The 24,399-nt window shown below is 36.2% G+C and overlaps 5 protein-coding genes and 1 pseudogene across 7 annotated transcripts; 1 reads left to right on the forward strand and 5 right to left on the reverse strand.

Moving 5' to 3' along the window:
* The first annotated feature begins 3,903 nt into the window (after positions 1-3,903).
* Positions 3,904-6,272, forward strand: LOC111785894 (DCD domain-containing protein NRP-B). The gene is made up of 5 exons (XM_023666254.2): positions 3,904-4,966; positions 5,066-5,166; positions 5,593-5,676; positions 5,753-5,863; positions 5,953-6,272. Exons 1-5 carry the CDS (start codon positions 4,198-4,200, stop codon positions 5,992-5,994), a joined length of 1,107 nt encoding a protein of 368 aa, XP_023522022.2. The 5' UTR covers positions 3,904-4,197; the 3' UTR covers positions 5,995-6,272.
* Positions 6,273-6,352: 80 nt separating this feature from the next.
* On the reverse strand, positions 6,353-7,070 carry LOC111785895 (uncharacterized). Its single transcript, XM_023666255.2, has one exon. The coding sequence runs from the start codon at positions 7,018-7,020 to the stop codon at positions 6,442-6,444; it is 579 nt and encodes a 192-aa protein (XP_023522023.1). The 5' UTR covers positions 7,021-7,070; the 3' UTR covers positions 6,353-6,441.
* A 2,695-nt stretch (positions 7,071-9,765) lies between these two features.
* On the reverse strand, positions 9,766-12,238 carry LOC111809673 (RNA polymerase II transcriptional coactivator KELP). Its single transcript, XM_023696053.2, has 3 exons — positions 11,836-12,238; positions 11,581-11,686; positions 9,766-10,325 (listed from the first exon to the last, which is right to left on the reverse strand). The coding sequence occupies exons 1-3, from the start codon at positions 12,109-12,111 to the stop codon at positions 10,231-10,233; spliced, it is 477 nt and encodes a 158-aa protein (XP_023551821.2). The 5' UTR covers positions 12,112-12,238; the 3' UTR covers positions 9,766-10,230.
* A 645-nt stretch (positions 12,239-12,883) lies between these two features.
* On the reverse strand, positions 12,884-13,878 carry LOC147789388 (uncharacterized; annotated as a pseudogene).
* A 145-nt stretch (positions 13,879-14,023) lies between these two features.
* Positions 14,024-17,154, reverse strand: LOC111810907 (F-box protein SKIP8). Of its 3 annotated transcripts, none has more exons than XR_015411614.1 (4): positions 16,309-17,154; positions 15,743-15,939; positions 14,476-14,821; positions 14,024-14,265 (listed from the first exon to the last, which is right to left on the reverse strand). XR_015411614.1 is itself a non-coding variant. In XM_023697743.2 (3 exons), the coding sequence occupies exons 1-3, from the start codon at positions 16,792-16,794 to the stop codon at positions 14,563-14,565; spliced, it is 942 nt and encodes a 313-aa protein (XP_023553511.2). In that variant the 5' UTR covers positions 16,795-17,154; the 3' UTR covers positions 14,024-14,562. The 3 variants fall into 3 exon arrangements, 1 of the variants encoding a protein (XP_023553511.2); XR_015411613.1 differs by having other exon boundaries at positions 14,024-14,307; XM_023697743.2 differs by having other exon boundaries at positions 14,024-14,821.
* A 333-nt stretch (positions 17,155-17,487) lies between these two features.
* FTSHI1 (FtsH extracellular protease family) lies at positions 17,488-24,340 on the reverse strand. Its single transcript, XM_023696792.2, has 15 exons — positions 23,434-24,340; positions 23,274-23,361; positions 22,203-22,637; positions 22,027-22,080; positions 21,879-21,944; positions 21,150-21,245; positions 20,936-21,064; positions 20,426-20,478; positions 19,896-20,091; positions 19,420-19,534; positions 19,077-19,351; positions 18,536-18,619; positions 18,323-18,435; positions 17,993-18,242; positions 17,488-17,890 (listed from the first exon to the last, which is right to left on the reverse strand). Exons 1-15 carry the CDS (start codon positions 24,150-24,152, stop codon positions 17,681-17,683), a joined length of 2,883 nt encoding a protein of 960 aa, XP_023552560.1. The 5' UTR covers positions 24,153-24,340; the 3' UTR covers positions 17,488-17,680.
* Positions 24,341-24,399: the final 59 nt, after the last annotated feature.

Here is a 24,399-nt window from a genome sequence, read left to right on the forward strand (position 1 = left end):
TTATTAGATTATAAGTTTAATCATATTTGATTACGGACTTTTAATTTTGTATTTAATAACCTTTTTCGTAAATTTAAATTTTTAGGTAAAAAAATAATATGGATTTTGATTATTTATTTATTTATTTAGAGTAATTTAATCTAAATTTTGTTTTTAATTATTGAAATGCAATATTTTTCCTCGAGATTTTTTTATATGTATAATATTATTTCATTGCAGTATGAACGACGTCGTTTTTGCTAAGTATAATTCATTCAAAATTTCCATAATATTCAAATAAGTCTTTAATTATATATATATATATAAGCCAACTGGAAGTCACATGTGTTAAATAAATCCAAATATTTCATTTAAAAAAACAAGGCCACAATTGAGTACAACCAGGAGTAGAGTAAGGAGAATTGTACGCTCAATGGTGTTTTCTTTAATTAGTTATTTATGAACCATCAAATCAAATAAATTGCTTAACAATAAAATATGATAATATTTAATATAATTCTTTTTTTTATTTATATTTAAAAATAATAATGGAAACAAATAAAATTAAAAAAAGTAATGATCTTGGTTAAGATTTTCAATTGCAATTCCATAATGTATAATTTGATTAAGGGATGGAAATCAAGTGGAAATAATCATGGGAAAATGGAAAATTAGCCATTAATAATCCAATTTGATGAAGTGGAGGATTTTTTATTTTATATTATTAATAAAAATTATGCTCCGTTGTGCTATATAAATATAATTTTTTATTTAATTTAAATTTATTGTTATTGGATAAATAAATTATTAATTAAAAAGACAAAATGTAAGGAAAATATTTGCCATACATGTGTATCCAAATTAGCAACCCTCACAAAGCAAGAATTTGGAAAAAGATTTGAGGATGGCAAACATGTAATTAAGAAGAAAAAAAAAAACAATATAGAAAAGACAAGAAATTAAAGAAAAGCAAAACCAAAATCATTTAGGAATCACAAGATTGGTCAACCTTAAATTGGAAAAATTTGTAATTAGTCAAACTTTTTATTGCCTATTTAATTTTATGTTATTAGTCAATCTAAAAGGATAAAGATTGGCGAGAAAACCCTAATTTATGGTGTGACGAACTCTAGTGCTCAAAGTTAGGTCAATGCCATACCTACTACCTCACAATCCTTAACGGCTTATTGGATTTAATTTCTAACGTGCTCTTTCGATGACCTAATACTTCTTCATTTTTGCTTCTGTTTTCACTTGCTACTTTAGGACCCACTGTTTCATATTGAACTACCCGAGAACCTTAGGACTTCAATGTTTTAATAAGGTTGCACGTTAATAATAGTAAAGAGAGATACAAAGAAAATTTGTATTGTAATTTTGAGAACCATTGGTGAGGGAAGAGAAAGAAGACATGTATATTAAAAAATTTGTAGTGATAAAGATTTTGTCGATATTTTTTTACATTTGAAATTAATTTATTTGTTGTGGTCATTTAAAGTGTTTCTCGTGTTTGAAGGTGATATTCTTTTTATATATTTAAGAATTCATTATTTTATTAAGTTTTGAGGTCAGATTTTGATTTCGAGAAGAATTTTGTGGATTTTATATTTTTAACTTATTTTAAATTTTAATTCCGTTGACGAAAAAATTTGTGTAAGAATTAAACCAATTGAAAAAAATGAGGGAACTTCTTGAATTATTTTCGAGTTATTTCTTTTCTAATTCAATAATATATATATATAACAAGCCAGTTCACATTAACAAGTTTTCGAGATATTCTTTCCTCGAGAAAAAATTTATAAAGTAAGTATTTTATTATTATTTTTAAATAAATTTTTTGATTAATGCGTAAGAATGGTAGGACGATCATGTAATAAAATGTTTGTGTATATTAAGTTGATCTCGTTAATTTTGCATCCATTTAATTCGTAAATATTAAAAAATTAATTGGTCCTTAAACTAATAGATTTTTAAAGTTTAAATTTTGTATTAATACATCTCAAAAATTAATTTCTTTAAAAATGAATCGACCTATCAAATATAAATTTAATCTTTAAATAAATAATTTTTATTCTGATGTGATGTAATTTCATGAATATTTTGAGTCATAAAAAATATTATTCCATGTATATCAAGGATGGTTGACATTTCACACTCCATGATATTGATGGATATAATAATAAAATTAAAAAAAAAAAATTAAGTTATGAAATTAAAAAAAGGGAAAATAATCATGATAATTTTTTCTACAAGATTGTTAAATAGAGAATAAATATATAATAAAGAATTGCAATAATTTGTTGAGAATCTTGACAGGGAATATTCTCAGAATAATCTTTTTGTTTACAAATAATCTAAGTCATGGCTACATCTTCCTCTTCCCTCCAAACTCTCCCCAACTAGGCCCTCATGCTGTTGGGATTCTATGCCATTTTTTTTTAATGGGATTAAAATATTTTTAAAAAAATCTAATCAATAATAATTCGAGCTTAAACTCAAAAATTAAAAAAAGAAAAAAAGAAAAGAAAAAAGAAGGTAAGGGTATATAAGTAAATTGAGGAACGAGATAAGCGCGTCGAGATGATGCATGGGTACCCATGTGGTAGCTCATACATTCACCTGCAGCCACTACAGTAACCACCACCAACCCAACTAGCTTTTCTTTTACTTTTCTTGCCCTTCTTATTTTTTTAATTAATGTCGGTGTTAAAGTTAACATTAATTTAATTAATCTCATTAATTTCTATAATATTATATCTTAGAAAGAGAAGAGGACGTATAGAAGCTTAGGGGACAACTTTTTGTTTCCATTATATATTTATTTATTTTCCCACTTAGTACTCTTTCATTCTTGTTTTTCTTCTTTTTTTTTTTAATTAATTAATTAATTAATTAACCATTTTAGTAGTAATCAGGAATGAGACGGTTAGGGCCCATTGGGCTTTAATGGATCCTAACTCATCAAAGTATTGGGCTTAATGGATCTTAATTCCGTTTTTATTGGGCTTATGACGAAATGATTTTCTATCTATTTAAACAAATATTTACATACCAGAACATTAGGGTATGTATATTATTAATTAATAAATGCGGCTTAATTATAAAAATTTTAAATTTATGCATCTTATTTGAAACAATTTTATGGGTAATGTGCGTTAGACGAACACAACTCTCCACTTTGAGCATAAGTGGTCATGAATTTGCTTTGAGCTTCCCGAAAGGCCTCACACCAATTAATAGAGTATTTTTTGTTTATAAACCCATGATCATTCCCTAAATTAGTCGATGTGAGACTTTCATCATCCAACACCTCCCCTCGAACAAAGTACGCCTCCCCTTAATCGAGGTTCGACTCCTTTGAAGTCTTAGTCATTTTTTACTGCCTTCGAAGAGGCTTGACTTCCTTTCTTTTGGAGTCTTTTGTTCGACATTTGAAGATTTACCAATCTATTGGCACGACTAAGTTTAGGGCATGACTTTGATACTATGTTAGACGAACACGACTCTCCACAATGATATGATAATCCACAATTGTATGATATTGTCCACTTTTAGTATAAGCTCTCATAGCTTTACTTTGGGCTTTCCGAAAGGCCTCGCACCAATGGAGAGAGTATTGTTTGTTTATAAACTCATTATCATTCTCTAAATTAACTGACATGAGACTTTTATCATCCAACAATGTGATCTCGTAAATGAGTCATGTTAGCCGGTGGGATAGTGTTGATCTCGTAAATGACTCATGTTAGCAGATGGGATAATGTTCACTGTTGCTTAGATAGGGACCTGGGTCACGGGTGAAGGCTCAACTAACTAGTCACGGACGGACCACGCCAAAGCTAACACAGAAAATGGGAGTCACGTGGCTATGGCCGACCTTGCTCCCACCGAACCCAAAAAGTCTGAGCCCTTTCTAGAATTCTTCAATTTCCTCACACGGCCACTCCCTTCCATTTGACTACGCGTTGTTTGGGATAATCACTTTCTCATTTGCTTAATCACTCCAACCTTCTTCGTTCTTTAATGATTTCTTATCCTATTTGTTTGTTTCTTTTGAATTTTGATGCCTTTTTCTTCCTTTGAATTCGCCCTTTTTCATCTTCAACACGCAATCTCCTCTTCCTTTACCTAATACCCATCTCTTTTGTTTGGTATTACTCTCTGGGGTTTTGATTTCTCTGAGTTAGGGGCTAAGTTCGGAGGTGGGTTTGTTCAGAAATGGAGAGTAACCCGCAATCGCTTAGGCAATTCAGCGACCAGCTTCGACTGCAATCTGGGAATCTTACGAACCTGTCGCTCAACGATTCTATCTGGAGCAATTCGTATGTCTCCAAGAGGCACGAAGAGAGGAGGAATTTCGATGTGCGAAATGGCGGAGAGGTAAATTTAGTGAATAATTTTAAGCCCAAACTGTGTGATTCTGATGTCAATCGGTTCAATGATGGATGGAATAGTTTTAAGCCGAGTGTTGCTTCTGATCTTAATAATTGGAGTAACAGTAGCAATCTTAGTTCAACTGGGTATGAAAAGAATGCACTGAATGTGTTTGATAATGGGTGGAATAGTTTGAAGCCACAGGGGTCTGATTTTAATGGCTTCAACGATGGGTGGAAGCTTAATTCTGCAAATATGGGGGTTGATCCAGTGATTGGAGGAACCCAAAAGGGTATTAATGGAGGGTTTAACCAAGGGATTTACTCACAAATTGGGAATTTTAACAGTAATGGTTTTGTAAATGTGAAGAACTACAAGAACAGTGGGAGGGTTGAAGAAGAAAATGGAGGAAAGAATGGGAAGAAGAACAGTAACAAGAAGATTAATGGTGAAAATAGCAATGATAATAAGGAAAGTAATAAGAATGGTTTGGACAAGAGGTTCAAAACCCTTCCCCCATCTGAGTCTTTGCCCAGAAATGAAACAATTGGTGGATATATCTTTGTGTGCAACAATGATACAATGCAAGAGAATCTGAAGAGGCAGCTTTTTGGTAAGTTTAATGATCCCACTTGGTTTTTGCTTAGTTTTATGTATCTGTGTTTTGTTGTGTAGGATGTTCTAAGATTTTGTTGTTTGATCAACGTTGTAGGGTTGCCTCCAAGATACAGGGATTCTGTCAGGGCCATAACTCCTGGGCTGCCTATTTTCCTCTACAACTATTCTACCCACCAACTCCATGGAATCTTTGAGGTATGTCTATGTCTCCTCCTTCCGCCTAAGCTCCCGTGGCTTTGCCTTTTGGTTTCCCTAAAAGGCCTCGTATCAATGGAGATGTATTCCTTACTTGTAAACCCACGATTATCTCCTTAATTAGCCAACGTGGGACTCCTCTCCCAACAATCGCTCCCTTTGAACAAAGTAACACCTTAGAGCCTCTCCTGAGACCTATGGAGCCATCCAACAACCTCTCCTTAATCGAGGCTCAACTCCTTCTCTAGAGCCTTCGAACAAAGTACACACCCTTTGTTCGATACTTTAGTCACTCTTGACTACACCTTTGAGACTCACAACTTTTTTGTTCGTCATTTGAGAATTCTATTGACATGACTAAGTTAAGGGCATGATAATGATACGTGTTTGGTTTACTTCTTTTAAAACTGTGATCCGTGTTTTCAGGCTGCAAGCTTTGGAGGGACAAACATTGATCCAACTGCCTGGGAAGACAAGAAAACTCCGGGCGAATCTCGTTTCCCGGCGCAGGTAATGTTTGGATAGAACCTACTCCTTCAATCTTGCACTTCCATAGATCTAAGATGAACTCAACTGTTTGGAACAGGTCAGAACTGTGACTAGGAAGATATGTGAGCCACTGGAAGAGGACTCTTTCAGACCGATTCTTCACCATTACGACGGTCCCAAGTTTCGTCTCGAACTCAACATCCCAGAGGTAATTGCAGAGCAAACAAAACCATGAATTCTGTAGCTAGCTAACCAAAGACCTCAACAACTCTAACATTGGCTCTGAAAAACTTGCAGGCACTCTCTCTTCTGGATATATTTGAAGAACAATCCTGTTGAACAGCATAACATGCACTTACACTAGTCAGGCAGGGACACGTACTACTCATATGCGAATTAATCGATAGAATTGCCAACAACGACGACGATGATCGAAAGGATCATCATGATCATGTGAGTTTAAGCTATAAGTGTGTTTGGTGTTTGTGTGGTGCTGTCTGATAGAGTAAACTGAAGATGGAAAAGGTTTGAAGTGTAATGTAACAATAAATATGTATTATATGGTTTGAGTTATGGATATTGCATGGTTCCATTATAAGAGATGAACGTTTAATTCACGTTATCAGAGTTCGAATCACTCTATTTCGTTCATCGATTTGTTGATCTTAATACTAATGTACTCGTAATCATATCTTAAACCGTTTAAGAAACGAAATAAATATAAACATAGATGCATTTTTCCATAAAAACATCAAAATTTACATTTGAGTATTTATTTGGGGGAGTTTATGTGGCATATAAACACCCATTTCCAGAATGAAAATCCTTGATTTGTGCTTTATTGTGGTTTCCAACATCAATTGGAAGAAACTTCGACCAATTCCCCCACGTCGGCTTCCACCCTCCGATCTTCTCCCGCCGTGGACTCTGCACCGCTGCCGTCGCCGCCGCCGCTCTCATCCTCTCAATCAACGCCTCTGTGTTCCCTTCCTCTGCCAAAATTTCCCCCAACTGCTTCGTATCGATCACCAATTTGACTCTCCAAATGCCGTCGCCGCCTGTCGGAAGCACTTCCAGCCCCGACCCAGTTCTCAGATCCTCCGCCGCATCGGACCTCTCTTTCTCTGCCGCTCGGGAAAGCGGGAGGAGAAAGTAGGATTTTCCGGCGTCGAGAGGCTCCGAAATGGGTAACGGCGAAGAGAGATTGGGGCGCCGGAAAACGCCATAGACGCCGGGAGGATAGTTCTTGAGGATTTGATCGACTTGTTTAGGGCCATGGAAGTTGATTATGTTGCCGGAATCGGTTAAGATTCTGATGGGCTTTTCGCAATCGGCGGCCACTCCTTTCAGAGAACAGTTCCCCATTGCGATTTGCGACGCCTTTTCTGGTAGGTCATTAATGGCGGAGCTCTCGAGTGGTCTTATTTATAGTAAAAATTCGAATTTTATTTTTTTAAAAAATTTAGATTCTTTTTTTGAAAATTTAATTCATAGGACCGTTTAATGCCAGTGGAATTCTCATTTCAATTATTATAATCAATGTTAAAAATGATAAAAGTAGAATTTATTAATATATTTGAAATATTAACACTCACTTAGTTCTAAGAAACATCGTAAATGTGTTCTATGTTGTGTGCCGTAATACCACAATTTTCAAGGTTCTAATACCATTTGTTGTGGCGGAATGCCACAACCAAAATGTTTTGATACCCAATTGTTGTAGCGGAATGTCACAACCAAAATACTATGATACTACTTGTTGTGTCCAAATGGCACCACCAAAGAGCTCTGATACCCAATTGTTGTAGCCCAAATGCAGAAACAAAACTGATCACACTCATACACCCACAAACAAAAATTAAGCAAAGTGATACATTTGTGGCATTTTCTACGCAACATTCTAAATTTTATACATTAATTACTACGTCACATGTCTTAACTGTTCAGTCATTGAATCTTTAGCTTGTTTATTCAAAATGACACGTTAATGATGAATTAACAATCGGTTAATGTCAAAATCTAAGAAGAAAGAAAACGAAGAGCTAGTGAATTAGGAAACCGACAATTTAGAGTGTGTTTTTTTTTTCAAAATGTAGAGAGACATGTGAGTTTGGACCGTTGGAGGGAGAAGATAAGGTTTGGAGAAGGACAAAAACACAGCCTTATTTTGAGGGAAAACAACATAAATGAAGGAAGTTATATTGATAAGTAATAATAATAATTTAATAAAAAAGATAAGTTTTTTATGAGACAATTTGTGTTGAATCTCACGTTTGATTGATTCCTTCTCCCAACACATAATATATTAAATTAACTCTGTGTTTGTCGTAACAATTAAAATTTTTTTCATAGGTTCAATGAATTCAAATTTCTCCCTAACTTATATTAATTTTAACGTGATATGTAACCTACGTGCTTTGGCCTATTATGTATCGGTGTCATTTTCGTAATTTTAAAAGAAATGTTTTGTTATCTCTAATCGATATTGGGTTCCATAATCCACTTTCTTGGGGTCCAACGTCCTCGCTGGCACACCGCCCGATTTCTAGTTTTGATACCAACTGTAATAGCTCAAACTCACCCTTAACAGATATTGTTCACTTTGATCACTATACGGAACTGTAATAGCCTAAGCTTACCGCTAGCAAATATTGTTCAATTTGACTTGTTACGTATCGTTGTCAGTTTACAATTTTAAAACGCTTATGCCAAGGAAAGGTTTCCACACATGGTTCCACTCTCTAACTGATATATGATTTCACATGCCACGTGTGACAACTCAAATTCATGTATTTACTTAGGTTCATGAATTTTGTTTTTGATTCTACATTTGTCCACTAGAAATGACAATTAATTTCCACACCGTCTATTATTGTTTAGATCTAATTTTAATAAAATATTCAAAAATTTTGGACATTTTCAGTAAAAGAGAATCATATTTTTACCTTGACGTCGTATGTGAAAGATGGCGTAACCCAAAAAATCGAACCTTTATGATCATAAATAAAAGAAAAAGAAGGAATGTGAGCATCCCTAAAAAAAAACCCAATTACATTTTTAAAGCAAAGTCGACAAAGCTGATAATTTTGGGAGTCACCACGAACCATATAAACAAAGCCTAACGTACCTTTTGGGGGTAAAAAGTTAGGATAAAAATATGGTTCTTTAAGTACACATTTAAACCAGTTAGTTTGCCGTTCAAACGTTTTTTAAAGTGGTTCCAACTCGTTCCAACCATAAAACCCGGTTTAATTTTAAATTTGGTATGTGAATTTGTATAAAATGTTAAATAGATCAAAATTTTGTTTTACCCAAAATAAAAAATTCAGAAAATTTAAGTATTTAATAGAGAATTTTTAAAGTTGAATGACCTGGCAAACACAAATTTGAAATTTCATATACTTATAAGATACTTACGTTTAAAAGCTATATGTGAGATTCTACGTCGATTGGGGAGGAAAACGAAACATTCTTTATAAGGGTGCAAAAACCTCTCCCTGGCATACGCTTTTTGAAGATAAAGGAAAACTCGAAAGGGAAAACCCAAAGAAAAGACAACATTTACTAGTGGTGGGCTTGAACTATTACAAATGGTATCAGAGCCAGATACAGGGCGATGTGCTAGCAAGGAGGTTGAGTCTCGAAGGGGTGCGGACACGAGGTGGTATGCCAGTAAGGACGCTAGATCTCGAAGGGGGTGGATTGGAGATCCCACATCGATTGAAGGTAACGAGTACCGAGAATATTGGACTCCAGAGGGGGATGGATTGTGAGATCTCATATCAGTTGGGGAGAGAACGAAATATTCTTTATAAACCTCTTCCGAGTAGAGGCATTTTAAAAACTTTGAAGGAAAGTCAGAAAGGAAAATCCAAAGGAGGACAATATCTACTTGTGGGCTTGGACTTTTACACGGTATATACACCATTTATAAACTCAACTTATAATTTAACCTAGAAAGTTAGAAAATCAATGCTGAAAACAGATACAAAACAACATAAAATGAATCACCACACCTAATTAGAGGTATCTTTGCAGAATGCAGCAAGCTGCATGAATTCGAGCATGATAATAATTCCTAAAAACAAACCTGCACAATTCACAAAGAGCTTCTGAAGACTAATCAATGTCTGCCATATATATATATATATATAGATAGTCACAGCCTAACTCAGTCTCCTAAATTATAATTAGTTCGATGTCAAATGTCAGACATTTAACCCTTCATGGCATGGCTGGGATGACACACATTTATATTAGTGTCATGCATTTTTTAGCATCAAACAAAAAGATCAGAGATCATTCATCATTATGAGTTCCGGTGATGGAGAATGTGTACCACAGTTGTGCATCTTGATGCCATGAATGTACAGGTAGGTACCTTGGAAGTTTTAATAAGTGTTGGCGGTCTAGGCTCAAAACAGAAGTACCAAAATACCAAAATATTGTGCAACCAAGAAACTGCAGCAATTCCCAAAAGTACAATTCCTTCCTCTTTTCACGGTGATAAATCTGGCTTCCATAGACACTAAGCATCAAGGCTTCAAACCATCAACTATCAGGCGATAACTTACTTCACATTACTTGTGATTGCATGTTCTTAATAGCTTTTTCTATGGCAGGTACATTGTTCTTAAAGACGGACCACTGTTCCTCAGTCAAGCTTATTCCTGAGGCAAAAATAAGACCAGTGTTATTAATCTAAAAGAACAAGCCATTTAAATTTCCAAAACAAAAGAAAAAAGTTATATAAGTTTGAGCTTAAATTACAAATTAGTCATTGAATTTTGAAGTTGGTGTATATTTGATCTCTAAACTTTCAACATCACAAATTTATTCCATTGTTTCATCTGTCATGTAGTTTTGAATTGAATATTGAATGAATAGAGAGATTAAATCCAGAAAAAAGAACAGAGAATTCAAAGGACACTTAAGTAAAAAATAAAGAAATAGAAAGAAGACGAGGATGGATAGGAACTAAAAAAGGAATATTGAACTAGTTCGGAGGATTCAATAATAATATAAATCTTAGAAATGTAATAATAAGTTTCTTTGATTCACTGTATCATTAACCATTTCTTTCATTTGGTGTGAGGAACTTATCATGAATCCACTTATTTCATCCGCTTCTATTATTGTTGCTAGGTTGGCTACCGGACTAACTTCTATTGGATATGAACTTTCATATTTGTTAAAATTCATGGATCTATTAAACCCAAAATTGAAAGTTTAGGTTTTCATTAGAAATCAGATTTAAATTTATACCTATAGATCAATGAATTTGTTAAAGAAACTATTAAACACAAAATTGAAAGTTCATGCATCTATTAGAAAAAAAATTGAAAGTTTAAGAATCAATTAGATACAAAGTTGGAAAATTTAGAGACCGAATCGACACACATCTAAATTTGTAGTTTAACCTAAAGTTTAATCATAGATCCAAGTTCACGAACAAAGAGATCAACATGAAGTGGTTTTATAAATATCATCCCTGTTCCTCACTTTATTCATATTAGACTCATACAAGTTTCACACATTACCTTGTATCAGAGACATCACAAATCAAATGTGTGGCCCTGGTTGCACATTTAACTTCGACAAAGTGCACTGCCTTATATTTCAACGAAAATCATCTTCCCACTTCCCATGTCAAGCCAATAATTGTTTCGTTTTTACTTATAATTCACCAACATGTTCTAAGAAACAGTCAATTTGGTACGATTTCTCCCACTTTCAATTGCTTCACTCAGTCAAAGTTTTCAATGCATCAGTGTGGTTATGGAGTAGTAAAATGTTCACTATCTTCCCAAAATCAAACAAGAAGCACACATATAACAGGAGTTTCGCCTAATTTGTACTCTGTAAGTAGTATATTAACATACAAAATTTCACAAACGCAAGCAAGTAGAGCATTTGGAGAATTACCTTTTGCTGTAGGGAGGTCTTTCCCATCCTTTCTATAGAACTCCCTGATCGAAACCAGAGTCTTCCCTCTAAAATCCTGAATCGTCACCTTCCTCTTGCTGGATAACTGAGCCAAATAACACCATATTTTAAAGTTTTACCACAAATATACAATCAGAACTTAAAAAAAGAAAGACAAATCTCCACTAATAAACAGAAAGAATTGCAACCGCAAGCTACTAGCAAGGAGAAGAGGCAGAAAAAAAGAAAACAAACCCAACAAACAATGAGATCGCCATCGTCGTCGTACTCCTTTTCCTTAGCAGCAGAGGCATCCTCGGCCTCCTCTTGCGGCTGATCTTCAGACCGTTCCTGGAGGAAGGATTCCACAACCTTGCGAACCAGAGCCTTGTAAGGGGATTTGGAGAGGTCGAGGTCGAGGTCCTTAGAGGCGAGGGCTCGAATTTTGGACTCGGTCATTTCGTCCATGTCGGAGGATTCGAGAATTCTGCGGACGGCTTCCTCGATTCTACATTGGATTTCGGAATCCATATCCGAATTCTTCGATTACTTCTCCGTAGATTTCTGGTAGAGAGACTGAATTGAGCAGAAAAGTCGAAAGCCGAAGAAAATTTAGGGAAAGTTGCTGTTCTCAGCTAAATCTTTCTAATTGACATTCCGGTTCAGGAAATATATATATATATATATATATATATATATATAAAGAAAAAAAGCTGACATGTCCGATTTGGCTTTTAAAATATTGGAAATTTCTCAACGATGTTAATATATGCATACATACATATATATATATATATATATATATATATATATATATATATATATATATATATATATATAAAATTGTTAATTAAAAAAATAAGTTTATGCATAATCAAAATTAAGACGTAATTAGGTGAGATTTTTAATTGTAAAGTTTAAATAATTACAAATTTTAGAGTAGAAACACAAAATCAACCCTAACTAAACAAAGAAAGTTTGAAGGGGAAAAGTGACTTTGAACTCTAATTTTTTTTAAAATTTGACAACATATAAAAACGTGTATTTGAAGCTCTAATACTTTGGTCATTGATATATGTTTTAACATGCTAATACTTTGGTCATTGATATATGTTTTAATATGCTAAATTAAGCTCATGTTTTAATATGCTAAATTAAGCTCAAATTCACGTTGAATATGAACCCTTTAATGGCTAATTCTAACTGCTACTGACTATGAGGCTGGTAAGAACATTTGGATCAAAATGAAGCAAAATGATAAATTAGAGACCGATTTATAAAAGAAATTGTTAGATTCCAATTTTATAAATTCCAAAGGCGGTACACGAACATAAAGAAGAATTTACCTTGAAAAAAAGGGATTTTTGACTTCAACCTCACTGGTAGCAGATATATTTTCCTCTTAAGGCATTCCCTTTCAGGTTTTTCCTCAAATATTGTCCTCCTTTCCCTTTCAAGTTTCTTGGCTTTTCTATTCAAGTTTTCCCTCGCTAGGGAGAAGTTTTCACACCTTTATGAAGAATGTTTTGTTCTCCTCCCCAATCGATATGGGATCTCACATACCTCAACGAGCCGTTTTTGCCAATATTGGCAGAGGCTTCAATCCTCCCTCCTTCGGATGTAACCTCGTCCATGCTTTGTCCACGCCGCTTATATCTGCCACCGGATGCTACAAATCCAGGACAACGCATGTATGTATGCCATTATAGGCCACCAACCAAAACCAGGGACTGTTGTATCCTCCCCCTCTCAATTTCTTCCCTTCCAAAGGCCTTGCCTTACACCCTCTGTTTATAAGCAATGGAACAGAAAACAAGCTCTTTCTAACCCGCACCCTCGGCACCAACATTATAATAACTTCAGCCAAGCAGAACTCAGATGATAACAATTTAAGTGAAAATTACTTCAAAACAAACGTCCAGATTGATGGTTTGAAAAAAACCCCAGATGTGGTTTAAAATGAACCTTTCAATTCCCTTTACACACTGAAATACACGGCCTTCAATAGGTACGAGCGAAAGAACTAAAGAAATGGAGAACATTCAACTCTGAATGGGGTGCCAGTGATTATCAATGCTGAGCCACATCTTCTCCTGTGCCGGCTTGTCCCTCAGCTAATTACACCAATAGGATTTATTACGACCAGAGGGAGCCTGGATGAAAATCAAAGTGAAGTCGTGGATCGATGAGGGGGTGTAGGAGTGGTAGCATACGATGAGGAGTGGAAGAATGGGGCTCGCTTAGGTGCAGGAACTGAGAGAAGCGCAGTTCCCATGTGTGCGTGCGCGGTTGACACGGGAAGATAGGGCAACACAACGAAGCCCAAAGAATGGGCTTCAAATAGAATACAAAACTGTCGATATTTAAGATGATAATTAATATCTTATTCACTACAAAACTATATCATCATGCAGAGCAGATGCTCAACCTTACTTCACTGAGATTGCAGAACAAAGAAAGTTTAAACACATTTGCATTAAAATTGTTCCAAAGTTCCTATTCCTTATCCTTCCTTTACAAAGAGTTACTGAACAAGTGATGTACCTGTCAAGGTGAAGGAGTCAATTGATCATCTCAATAACAAGCCTTAAGAAATTCAAGTACAGACATTGGTGAGTTTTGTTATGACTCCTTCCATTGCCGGAAACGCATGCACAGCCATTTGAGCATTGGGCATGAATCAAGCTGCGGAAAAATACTTCTGAAGTGATTGAACTCTTGAAAGCTCTGAACCAACAAAAAAATTAGGGACCAAAAAAGAAAAAAAAGAAAAAAAAAAAAAACAAATTTGAAAGGAAAACGGGAGTAATGAACACAGATCAAGCAAAACTGAGGTTGGAAAAGTTAAAAATGGTGTTGTTTAAGAGTAATCGACAAGAAATCTTTCTTTTAAACCTTGCTTCTGCTACCAGACACCGCCCTATCTTTGTACCTCCTAGTATTGTATACTTTTTCCATTACTTCTCTTCTATCTTCTCTCAATTACCCATGAACCATTTGTTGTTCCATCTCCCCAACAATGAGCATTACGGAGCTGTGATGATGCACCATGTACCATCGACCATTATGGAACTCATAGATGTTAGTCACATTGAATGGCCCTGTTTCCATGTCAACGTAGGTTTTCATGCTAACCCAAGCCATGTCTGTAAGCACACGAGCCCGTACATCACGGACCTGAAAATTAATCCCTTGTTCCCAATTGAATGCAACCTGCCAACTTTGAATTACGGCATTATACCTGTTTGACAAAGAAAACCCAATCATTGTAAGTACTGGATTAACATATATAAACAGTCTTTCCCAATCAAGTATTTTTGTTGATATAGCAACTTGACAAGTTCAATATTCAATTCCTTCAACATGGTTCAATCTAAAAGTAATAAGTGTTTTTGTTGATCGTTCCAGCACCCATCCACCCACCGCCAAATAAAAAGAACCGCAGAGGCAGAACGATAAAGCTCCACATACTTAGGCAAGTTAATTTATCGTCATATATCATCTATTCTAAATTGAAGTTATAATATTAATACAAATTCCTACTAAACTTGATATGACCCGAGCGAATTACAAGCAACATTCTTCAGTATCTCACTAATCATATAATGTAGTTACCCATGCACATGACCAAAAATCTTTCCCCTTAGAGAAGCGCTTTGGATATGGCCGGATTCAAAGAACAAAGTCCACAATGCAGCATTGGTCCACCACAACTAGTTGAGGGCCTTGTGGCAACCTAAGCACATGCTGCCCATGTTTCAGCATATAAAGGTGGCCTTTCCAAAGTAAATGAGAAATTTGTGCAAAAATACGAGGAAGACCCTTTTATCCGAAATCTCATAAATTGCTCTATCATAGTACATAAGTTACTATTCTCAAACGTTCTTATATAAAAAAAACTTAAAAATCAAGAAATTCAGATAATCCACAGCACCCATATGACAGCAATCATAAGCCTCATGTCACTTCTAAAAATCCCTTATATATCACCTTCTTCTCAGTAAAAAGGCTTAGAAAATGTAAATATCAGATGAGGAGACCAAAAAGTGTCTCTAAAATATGCAAATGCAGGAAGTGTAACGTGTTTGATAATTTAGTTGGCCATATCAAGCAGCAGTCAGATATCATGGTAAAAAAAAAAACAAGACAATAAGGTAAATACCCGGAAAAGAATTCTCCTGAGGCATGAATACACTTCACATAATCTGCATTTAACCAAAAATGACTCATCGCTTGAAGAGACCTGTCTCTGATGATGTTATAGAATTGGGCATTGATATTCATAATTGTTCTTGTTGCAGCATAATATGCCTTCCACCCGTTAATTGGAGTTACAGTATCCTGTTCCAGTGTGAAGTCCTAAAAGATTTCATGGGAAATGTTGTCTTAGCCCCAGCGAATCCTAAATAGACTTAAGCATCTAGAACAACACACAAAAGTGGAGGGGAGCACAGAGATGGGTCTTGCCAATTCCAGAACTTCGGCCACAAGCCATCAATTGAAACGATTTCATTAGTTGAAAGATAAAGAGTTAATAAAGTCAGTTCGTTCCCCTCCAGAATTACAAAAAGATGCTGACGACTATGGTAGCAAAAGTTTGAAACAAATAACACTATATTCCATTCGTGTTTCTTCCCCGGCACTCATCTTACAGAAGAAAAATAAATTACCATAACTCCATCAGTTCAGACAAAAACCGTACAAAAGAAGATTAAACCGAACTCGTACCTTGTGATAAAGCGCCTTCCAGGCACTATCATCATTCGCGGCTTTCCGCATCAAGGAATTAGTCATGGACAAACGACACAGGCTGGGATAATCCAAGTAACTAAGAGCGTGCGTAGTAATCTCCGGGACCAACTGCTCCATCATCGAAGCGCCCGTCTGCCGCTCCGTCACAACAACCGGCGCCTTCTCCAGCACTTCCACTGCACGGCCGTTCAAATAAGGCATACTCGTACTAGTCGAAGAAGTAATCTCAGCCCTGGGGTTCAAACCCCCAATAGCGACACCACCGTTAAGCGAACAGGTACAATTAAAATTCCTCGTACCCACGCCCTCCAATTGTACCGTTTTCGTCCTTCTAATGTAAGGAACAGAAACCAATCGAACGGCGGCGAAAAGAGCGAGAAGAAAACAAAGAAAAGTAACAATCGCAGCTATAGGAAAAGGTTGGGACAACAAGGCAATGGTGGCAGCAGAGGCAATCTCCATTCAAACGACATGAAAGCCTCTATATGACGTTCAGCCTCACAGAACATGAAACCCTAAGAAATTTGTCGCGTCGCGTCGCGTTTCAGCGGAAGGTGTGTAAACGCGCCGTCGCCGTGAGAAGCTCAACTGTGCAATAGATGGTCAACCATGGAGTTTGGTACATGAAATGTGTAGGCCAACGCCGGAGATGAGTTTCAAGAAATGATCTCCGGTGACGGAATCGGAATTCTGTGGAATCGGAGAGGCGGAAGGAGGAGGAGGAGGTGGAGGTTTTGGGTTAGTGACCCGTGAATGGTATCGTAACAGACCCAAAGGGGGAAAATTTCCAACGTGTGAAACTTGTCTGTCAGTCAGTCTGTTTATCGAGGGGGTATTTTCGTAATTCCCCAACTCATTTTATTAAAAAATGTATTTGATTAATTTCATTAATTTTTATATGGTATTTGTTTAATTCTTTGGAGATAACTCACATCTATTTTTTCTTTTTGAAAATTATGCTTATTTTTAAAAAAATTGATTTTTTTTTTTTTTTGAAAAGTCTTGTTTACTTTTTTTAAAGTTCAACTTTAGCCGTAATGAAAAAATACATTTTATTGATCCATTATTATATAAATAAATAAAAAATTGTTAAATTACAAATTTAAAATTTTAAAAAATTAATTAATCACTCATAAATTTCTTAAAAAATTGAAATTTCGAATTTAAGCGCATTTTAAATATATATAAATATGAAAAGTTTACCTATGGAATATATAATATTGAGATAAGAATTACAAATTTCACCAACGAGCATTTGCTTAATAAAAAAAAAAGAGACTTTAAAGCAAGCAGCTATTGCAAGAACAGGAGGGGGTTGTTAATAAGGTCATGGAGCCATACGTCTTTCTCAGGCTTCACTAGTCGACTGAGGAATGGCAGCATACTCAAAATCCCGTTCTTGTTCTTGTTCTTGTTCTTGATCTCGTCCTCGTCCTACAAATGGAAGGCTTCCGGGGTTTTCCTCTTGCAAAAGAACGCTAATGGGTGTTTGTGGAGGGTAATTGTCGAGAATGAAGTCGATTTCTTCTCCAACTATTTCCTCCTGGTTGATAAGAACCTGCAATTCAAATTCCATGTCCAAGAAAAGCCTCAAGTTCAGAAACGAATCGCAAAACCGAAAACTCGATCGTTTTCAGACACACACTGTTGGATTATCTACCTTTACGGCTTTAAGCAATGCTGCATGGTGCCTCTGGAGCATAGCCAACGTTCTATCATACATGTCACGTATTAGCTCTTCAGCTCTCCGAGCGACTTTGTCGTCTAAACTTAAATTCAGTGGGGGTTCGATTAGATCGTAGTCATCGTAAAGTGAGCCTTCGAAATCCAACCTTGGACCAACAAACTGTACACTCTTCCTCCATGGTGGTGGTTCCCCATGTATCACCATGGGATTCTCCAAATTCCAACTACAGAAGAGAAGCAACCATCGATGTTAGCGAATGACGTGCATATAAAATCACTTCGAAATCAAGGAACGTTAACTGACATTGTTAAAATTTTACGAGCAAGCCAAGAAGCATCAGCAAGATAGCCAACCGATGCCTTTGACGTGTCCCGCCCGTAAATAACCTCCTCTGCAGCCCTACCTCCAAGTAAAACCTACAAAACGATGAACATTTGTTTTAAAAGTTCCAGAAGATAAAAAAGACACACAAAGGTATAATCTAAAGTGGCATGCTCTTTTTTGATGTTAGCGAACCTGGAGACGATGAAGTAATTGCGGTCGTCGTTCAAACATGTATGATTCATCATCAAGCCGACGAAACACAACTTGTGACAGTGTCTGTGGAACATATTTTCTTCAATGAGAATCCAATTTCATTTAAAAACTAAGGCTGCTAAGCCAATAGAAAGAAGAGATAAGATAGATATCCACCCACAAGCCAAAGAGCTCATAGCAAAGTACTTCAGTTGGCATTTGATCCCAAAAGAACAGCTATTAAAAGACTCCACTTCTTCTAAGCTCCAAGAGCTCACACTCAAACTAAGTATGGTAATAAAACCCAACTGACCCACATGAATTTTCAGAATTACAGCCTTTTGGTAATAAATTCTTCCATTCGTATGAATGTGGAAACCACCATGAGCATGTCAAAAGGTACAAACATTTCGGGGGAATGGGTACGAAAGTATAAAACAACGAAGACGGTTTGGAATCAAGTCTAGCATGTCAGTTTGGCACCGGTGAAACTTAAGTCAAATTGATCACAGTGAATAAATAAGGAAGCATCTGAACGGACCTGACCACGAGGGATGATTGAAATGCGATCACAAGATTCAACTTTTGCATTCTCATATCTCCTAAGCAAATGTGAAATCATAGCAACGCCCATTTCTGTGGTAGCTCTCCGGCATTGTCCCTGATGGCCAAGCTCTATGCCGACACGTCTTGGTCCAACAGTGAGCCTGTCAACTGCATCGTTCATGTCCGACTGAGCAATAGATTCATGCCCTTTCCTCACAGCAACAAGAGCAGCTTCCTGGACAAGTTGAGCCAACTTTGCTCCCGTCCAACCTGATAATTTGATGTCATCTCAAGAAACCAAGTTACAGATCAATATAAAATGTACAAAGAGAACGAACCAGGTAAGTTCTGTGAGTAGATGCTTAGATCAACAGAGTCTGACATCTTCACTTTGCTTGCATGAATTTTCAAAATATCAAGTCTCCCTTTCACGCCCGGGGGACGAATTTTTATCTATGCAGGAAAGAAGGTATTCAGGAGTAAAGACAAATAAGATATAGAATCATAAACGCGTGTTGTATACCTTTTATGTATGTTTACAAGTATCAACGCATTATATAACATTAGCAGGGAAAATTTCTTTGCTTGCCAGGGGAAAATATATTTAAAAGCATTAGAAGCTCATCATCATGAATAATCTTTTAATTTGAATATACTATAATTTCTCTATTAACAAGAAATGCAGGTATTCAATAAATGATTTCATGTCTTAAAAACAGTTCATTGCAAGAATATTAGACAAGCACTTGATTTCTTTCTGTATTCGTTTCACAGACAGAGAAACAAGCAACATTCATGAATTGAAAAATTGAACCTTTCGATCGAAACGACCAGGTCGGAGAAGTGCAGGATCTAACAGATCTCTTCTATTTGTAGCAGCTAAAAATATAACACCTTTTCCAGTATCAAACCCATCAAGCTCTATGAGAAGTTGGTTCAATGTGGTTTCCCTCTCTTGGGTGGCTGCATTGTAGAGATGATCGGTAGATTCTTTGAAAGTTCCCTGACGCCTGAGACATAACAATTTTAAAGAGAATGAAGACAGTTGAAAATAAATTAACAGAATAAATGACATCTAATATCCTCCAATAAAATGGGGTGTTGGGCCACACTCCTCGCATTATGCTCATGAACACCCACCCCACTAATTCTTAGAGAGACTTCACTAAGTTATTAAGTTTTCAACTTGGGGGCTTGAACCCCAAGCCCCCTTGATCTTGGAGGGTATCTTCAAACATCCCAAACACTTACCACCATCACATAATATGACAGGTCATACAGCGTACTGTATTAAATGTAATCAATTATCTAACTAAAACCAAAAAAGTTCAACGTCGCCAATACCTAGTTGCCAAAGCATCAATTTCATCAATGAAGATAACCGATGGTTTGTTTACCTGCGTATAGATAACATAGACAAGTGACTTCAGAAATAATCTACAGCTGAAGCTCTACATTCAAAGCTTCATGCATAGTTATTTGATGACAGGAAATCTGAATAGAGCATTGTTCAAATTCAAGGCATTTTTTCATTTCTGTAGGCCACTGAGAAGACCCCAACTTTCTCCACTAGCCAGACAAATTACAGATTAGCCAATAAAGCAAACTGTCTAAGCTTAAAAACAAAAACATTATACAAGGACCTAGTTGCTTATTAGTTAATGAGCTTCCAAAATGATAATAAATGAGCCAAGAGAAAACATATCATTGGAGAAGTGTTAAAGTTACTTTAATTCATGGCATGAAACTCAACTTATTGAAGATAAGAGCGTAATAGTGAAAATTGTATAACTAAGAGGATACTTCATACAGTCACTAGAAAAGTGCCCAGGTGCCAAGAATTGAAGTAATCACCTTTGCTCTCTTAAACAGATCTCTAATACGAGCAGAACCAACACCGACTAGAACTTCAACAAACTCGGACCCAGCCATTTGGTAAAATGGAACACCAGCTTCACCAGCTATGGCCTTGGCCACCAACGTCTGAAACATGTGGCTGGAGTTAAACATGTGTAAATGAATATTAAACAAATCAAATATTTCAAGATCCAGAGAGAGTGAAACTAACCTTACCACAGCCAGGAGGTCCTTCCAGAAGAACTCCATGAGGAGGCTTTATTCCTATCTCGTCAAATAATTCAGGGTTTTTCAAGTATCTCACCAGCTAAACAGATTAACAATAAAAGAAGTAAATTCACCACTTGATTAAACTTATAGCTTCCAAACAACAACAAATATATCTATGTAAATCGTTTAAATAATACATTCAGATAAGACACCTATCAACCAGACGCAAAAGTAAAATCGTATTGAAATTCTTGACTACAGGAAGGAATGTAGTTTTTCAACAATTGAAGTCCTTTTTTTTGGTAACTTGTATATTTTTTTGTCATTTTGCATGACTCCTCTGTTCTTGATTCGTTTGTTGCAAGCTTGTTTTCTTTGATATGTCCTAATAAAATTTTGGATTTTCATTAATTCTAAGAAAAATATAGTTGTTATTAGTATCGAGATATCTGGCTTATGAGTCCCATCTCCAATCATTCCCATTTTCCCCCCTTCCCTTGCTTCTTAATCTATATAGAAGGAAAATAATAACAAAGAGCTTGGCACTCACATTTCAAGCAAACAGAAGAGCTAAAAGGGTTAGAAAGTTCCACATGATGGTTCAAACTTCATCTAATATTTGTGAAAATGTGATTCTCTCTTTATAAGACAGAATTATGAAAGATCCCATTGTTTCTTTTGAGCACAAAGAGGGACAGGGTGGGCAAGGTTTCAACTGATGGCTAAGTACCTCTTGGAGTTCCTCCACAGCTTCATCAATTCCAGCTACATCATTGAACTTGACTCCGGTTGAACCCTGCAAATTTCTTGCAACAGATGATGCTTAGGATTTATCCTTTACTCTAAGGGTACTATAAGAACATGAAATGAGTACTAACATCAACACGAGCTTCTGCTTTGGAGCGTGAAAAATCAATCCCTTGCCAAAGATCCTACATGATAAAGAGAGCAAGAAAAAGAGAATATTTCATAAACTTTCATCAAAAGTTGCAAATGATGTAAAGGCGTGGAAAACAAGAACAAAAAATGGAAAAATGAATAGAAAAGGACATACCCACTTTCGGAAGTTCTTTGGCCTCCTTGAAAGTGTAAAGCGAAGAAGAAGAACCATTATCACAAGAACGAGCACAATTGGTTTTAAAATCTCAAGACTGGCAGAGATACCACCAAAAGTATAAACCTCATAAAACTTGGCAAAAATTTCTCCATCATCAAAAAAATGAACAACATTATCCCGAACTCTCTCAGAAATGCCAAGGATCAGACCATGAAAAAGCTTAACAAATGGTCTGAACATTGGCCATACAACATAAGTAACAGTAAAAAAGACAAAACTGGTAACAGCAAATACAGCAGAAGCCAGGAACCCTCCAGCAACAACTGCTGCAGCAGCCATTGTAGCAGTCACTACTCCAAGCTCAACCATCACTCTGCTAGATATGCGAGCTGCTAAGGGATGAGGGTAACCAGGCAGTTTTCCTACCCAAGACTGTATCAGAAGAATCAAGGTATCAGGAAAGATGAACATAAAATCTTCTCGCCTATTTTCTTATTCCCTTATGACAAAAGGAAATAGAAAATAATTTTTATTGTAAAGAAGGGGTAGACCATATATGATGAAATACCCTATACAAAAGCTAGGATAAAGAATTCCAATTGAAATACAAAATCACAAGAAATTATCATTCTGATTAAAACATGTGCATATTATTTTGTATAAGTAAAAAACCCTACTATTAGTATTTCGATGAATGAAGAAAACTTAACAGTGTATTTGGTATGATATATGTCTACTTTTCTCACCGCTACTTTTGTATTCCCCTTCGTCCATCTATTTGGGCCCCAAAAATAGGCATGAGATCGTGATTATGATAGTGAAGAACAAGATAATCAGTCATGGCAAGTTCTATAGTGAATGTGATGATAGGATTTCTAAACCTGCCTGCCAGCTCTCCCTACCTTTAAGGCCTTAACCAAGAAAGAACACTACAAACTAAAATTCCTCACGTAAAATGGCAATTCCTAATAGAAAAGGAAAATATTAAGCTTAGAGAGATTCTGCAACCTAAAATCCCCATACTCAACCAGTCAAAACTAATGCTAGTTTAAGAAATTAATAACCTACCGAGGTAGTATACGTCTCAATTTCGTACTGCGGACCTGTATACTGCTCCAATACTGTTTGAGCTTCACTCTCACTAAGCCTTAACGTCCTGATCAAAGCATATTGTTAGGACAAACGGAGTAAAAATGCTGAAGAAAGGATGAAAGCAAGTCGAGTTTACCATTTAGTTCTTTGCAAGCTCTTTTCACCTGGAATTTCTCTTAAATCGACAATGAAATCTCTGAACCCTGAAGACGCAGCTATACGTTCCTTTGAAGTTAACAATTTTACTTTGCCGCTCTCCATGGCTTTCAGAAAGTCCTCAAAGCTCATCATTGGCAACGCCTCAAGGTTTCTATCAAATTCTTCTTCCTCCGATAACTCTATATTGAAAACCTGCTCAGGCACATAAAGCTTCCCTTTATACTCCCTCAAAATGTCTTTCAAATACACACTCTCACTCTTCGTTCCACCCTCATTACGACCCTCAATTTCCCCCTCCTTCGAATTCTTTCTCGACCTCAACCACTTCACCACGAAATCAAACACACCCTCCTCCGATTTTCTAATCAAATACTCTCTCTCTTTCAACGTATACAACTTATTGCCAACTAAATACCGGGGTTCCAATTGGCTGGGATTTTCCTTCAAAACTTTGGTTACAAAATCATCTCCGGCAGCTGCACCACCACCGGAGGACTTCGACGGTAAATCCGAAGAATTCGAAAGCGCTAAGCAGAGAGCAAACCTGTTTCGGTGAAGAAACAACAATGGCGTTCTGGGATTCCGACTGAAATTGAAACGCTTAGCTTGTACATGATTCAGACGCGGGGTGGGTTGGATAAAGGAAGATTTTGGAAGGAAAGCCCTCGGAGATAGCAGTGAATCAACAGAAGCCATCAATGAAGAACAAAAGGGGAATCAAATATTAGAAAGCTTTAATGGTTGAAGTGAAAACCATGAGAGAATTTCGATGGAGAGATGAGGAAATAAGTTCCACTTCTCTGCTGGGTGCAGCTTGAAAGATTTATCGGGAAATCTGAGATAGGAAGAGGTTGAAGGCGGGTTTTAGTACATGGTCTGCAATTTTATTTTATTCTGAATTTTGTACTCAATGCCCATATTAGCATTTTACTTGAGAGTTTTT

Source organism: Cucurbita pepo, chromosome 14, assembly GCF_057944985.1.
Source record: "Cucurbita pepo subsp. pepo isolate OVF chromosome 14, ASM5794498v1, whole genome shotgun sequence".
NCBI classification, from domain to species: Eukaryota; Viridiplantae; Streptophyta; class Magnoliopsida; order Cucurbitales; family Cucurbitaceae; genus Cucurbita; species Cucurbita pepo.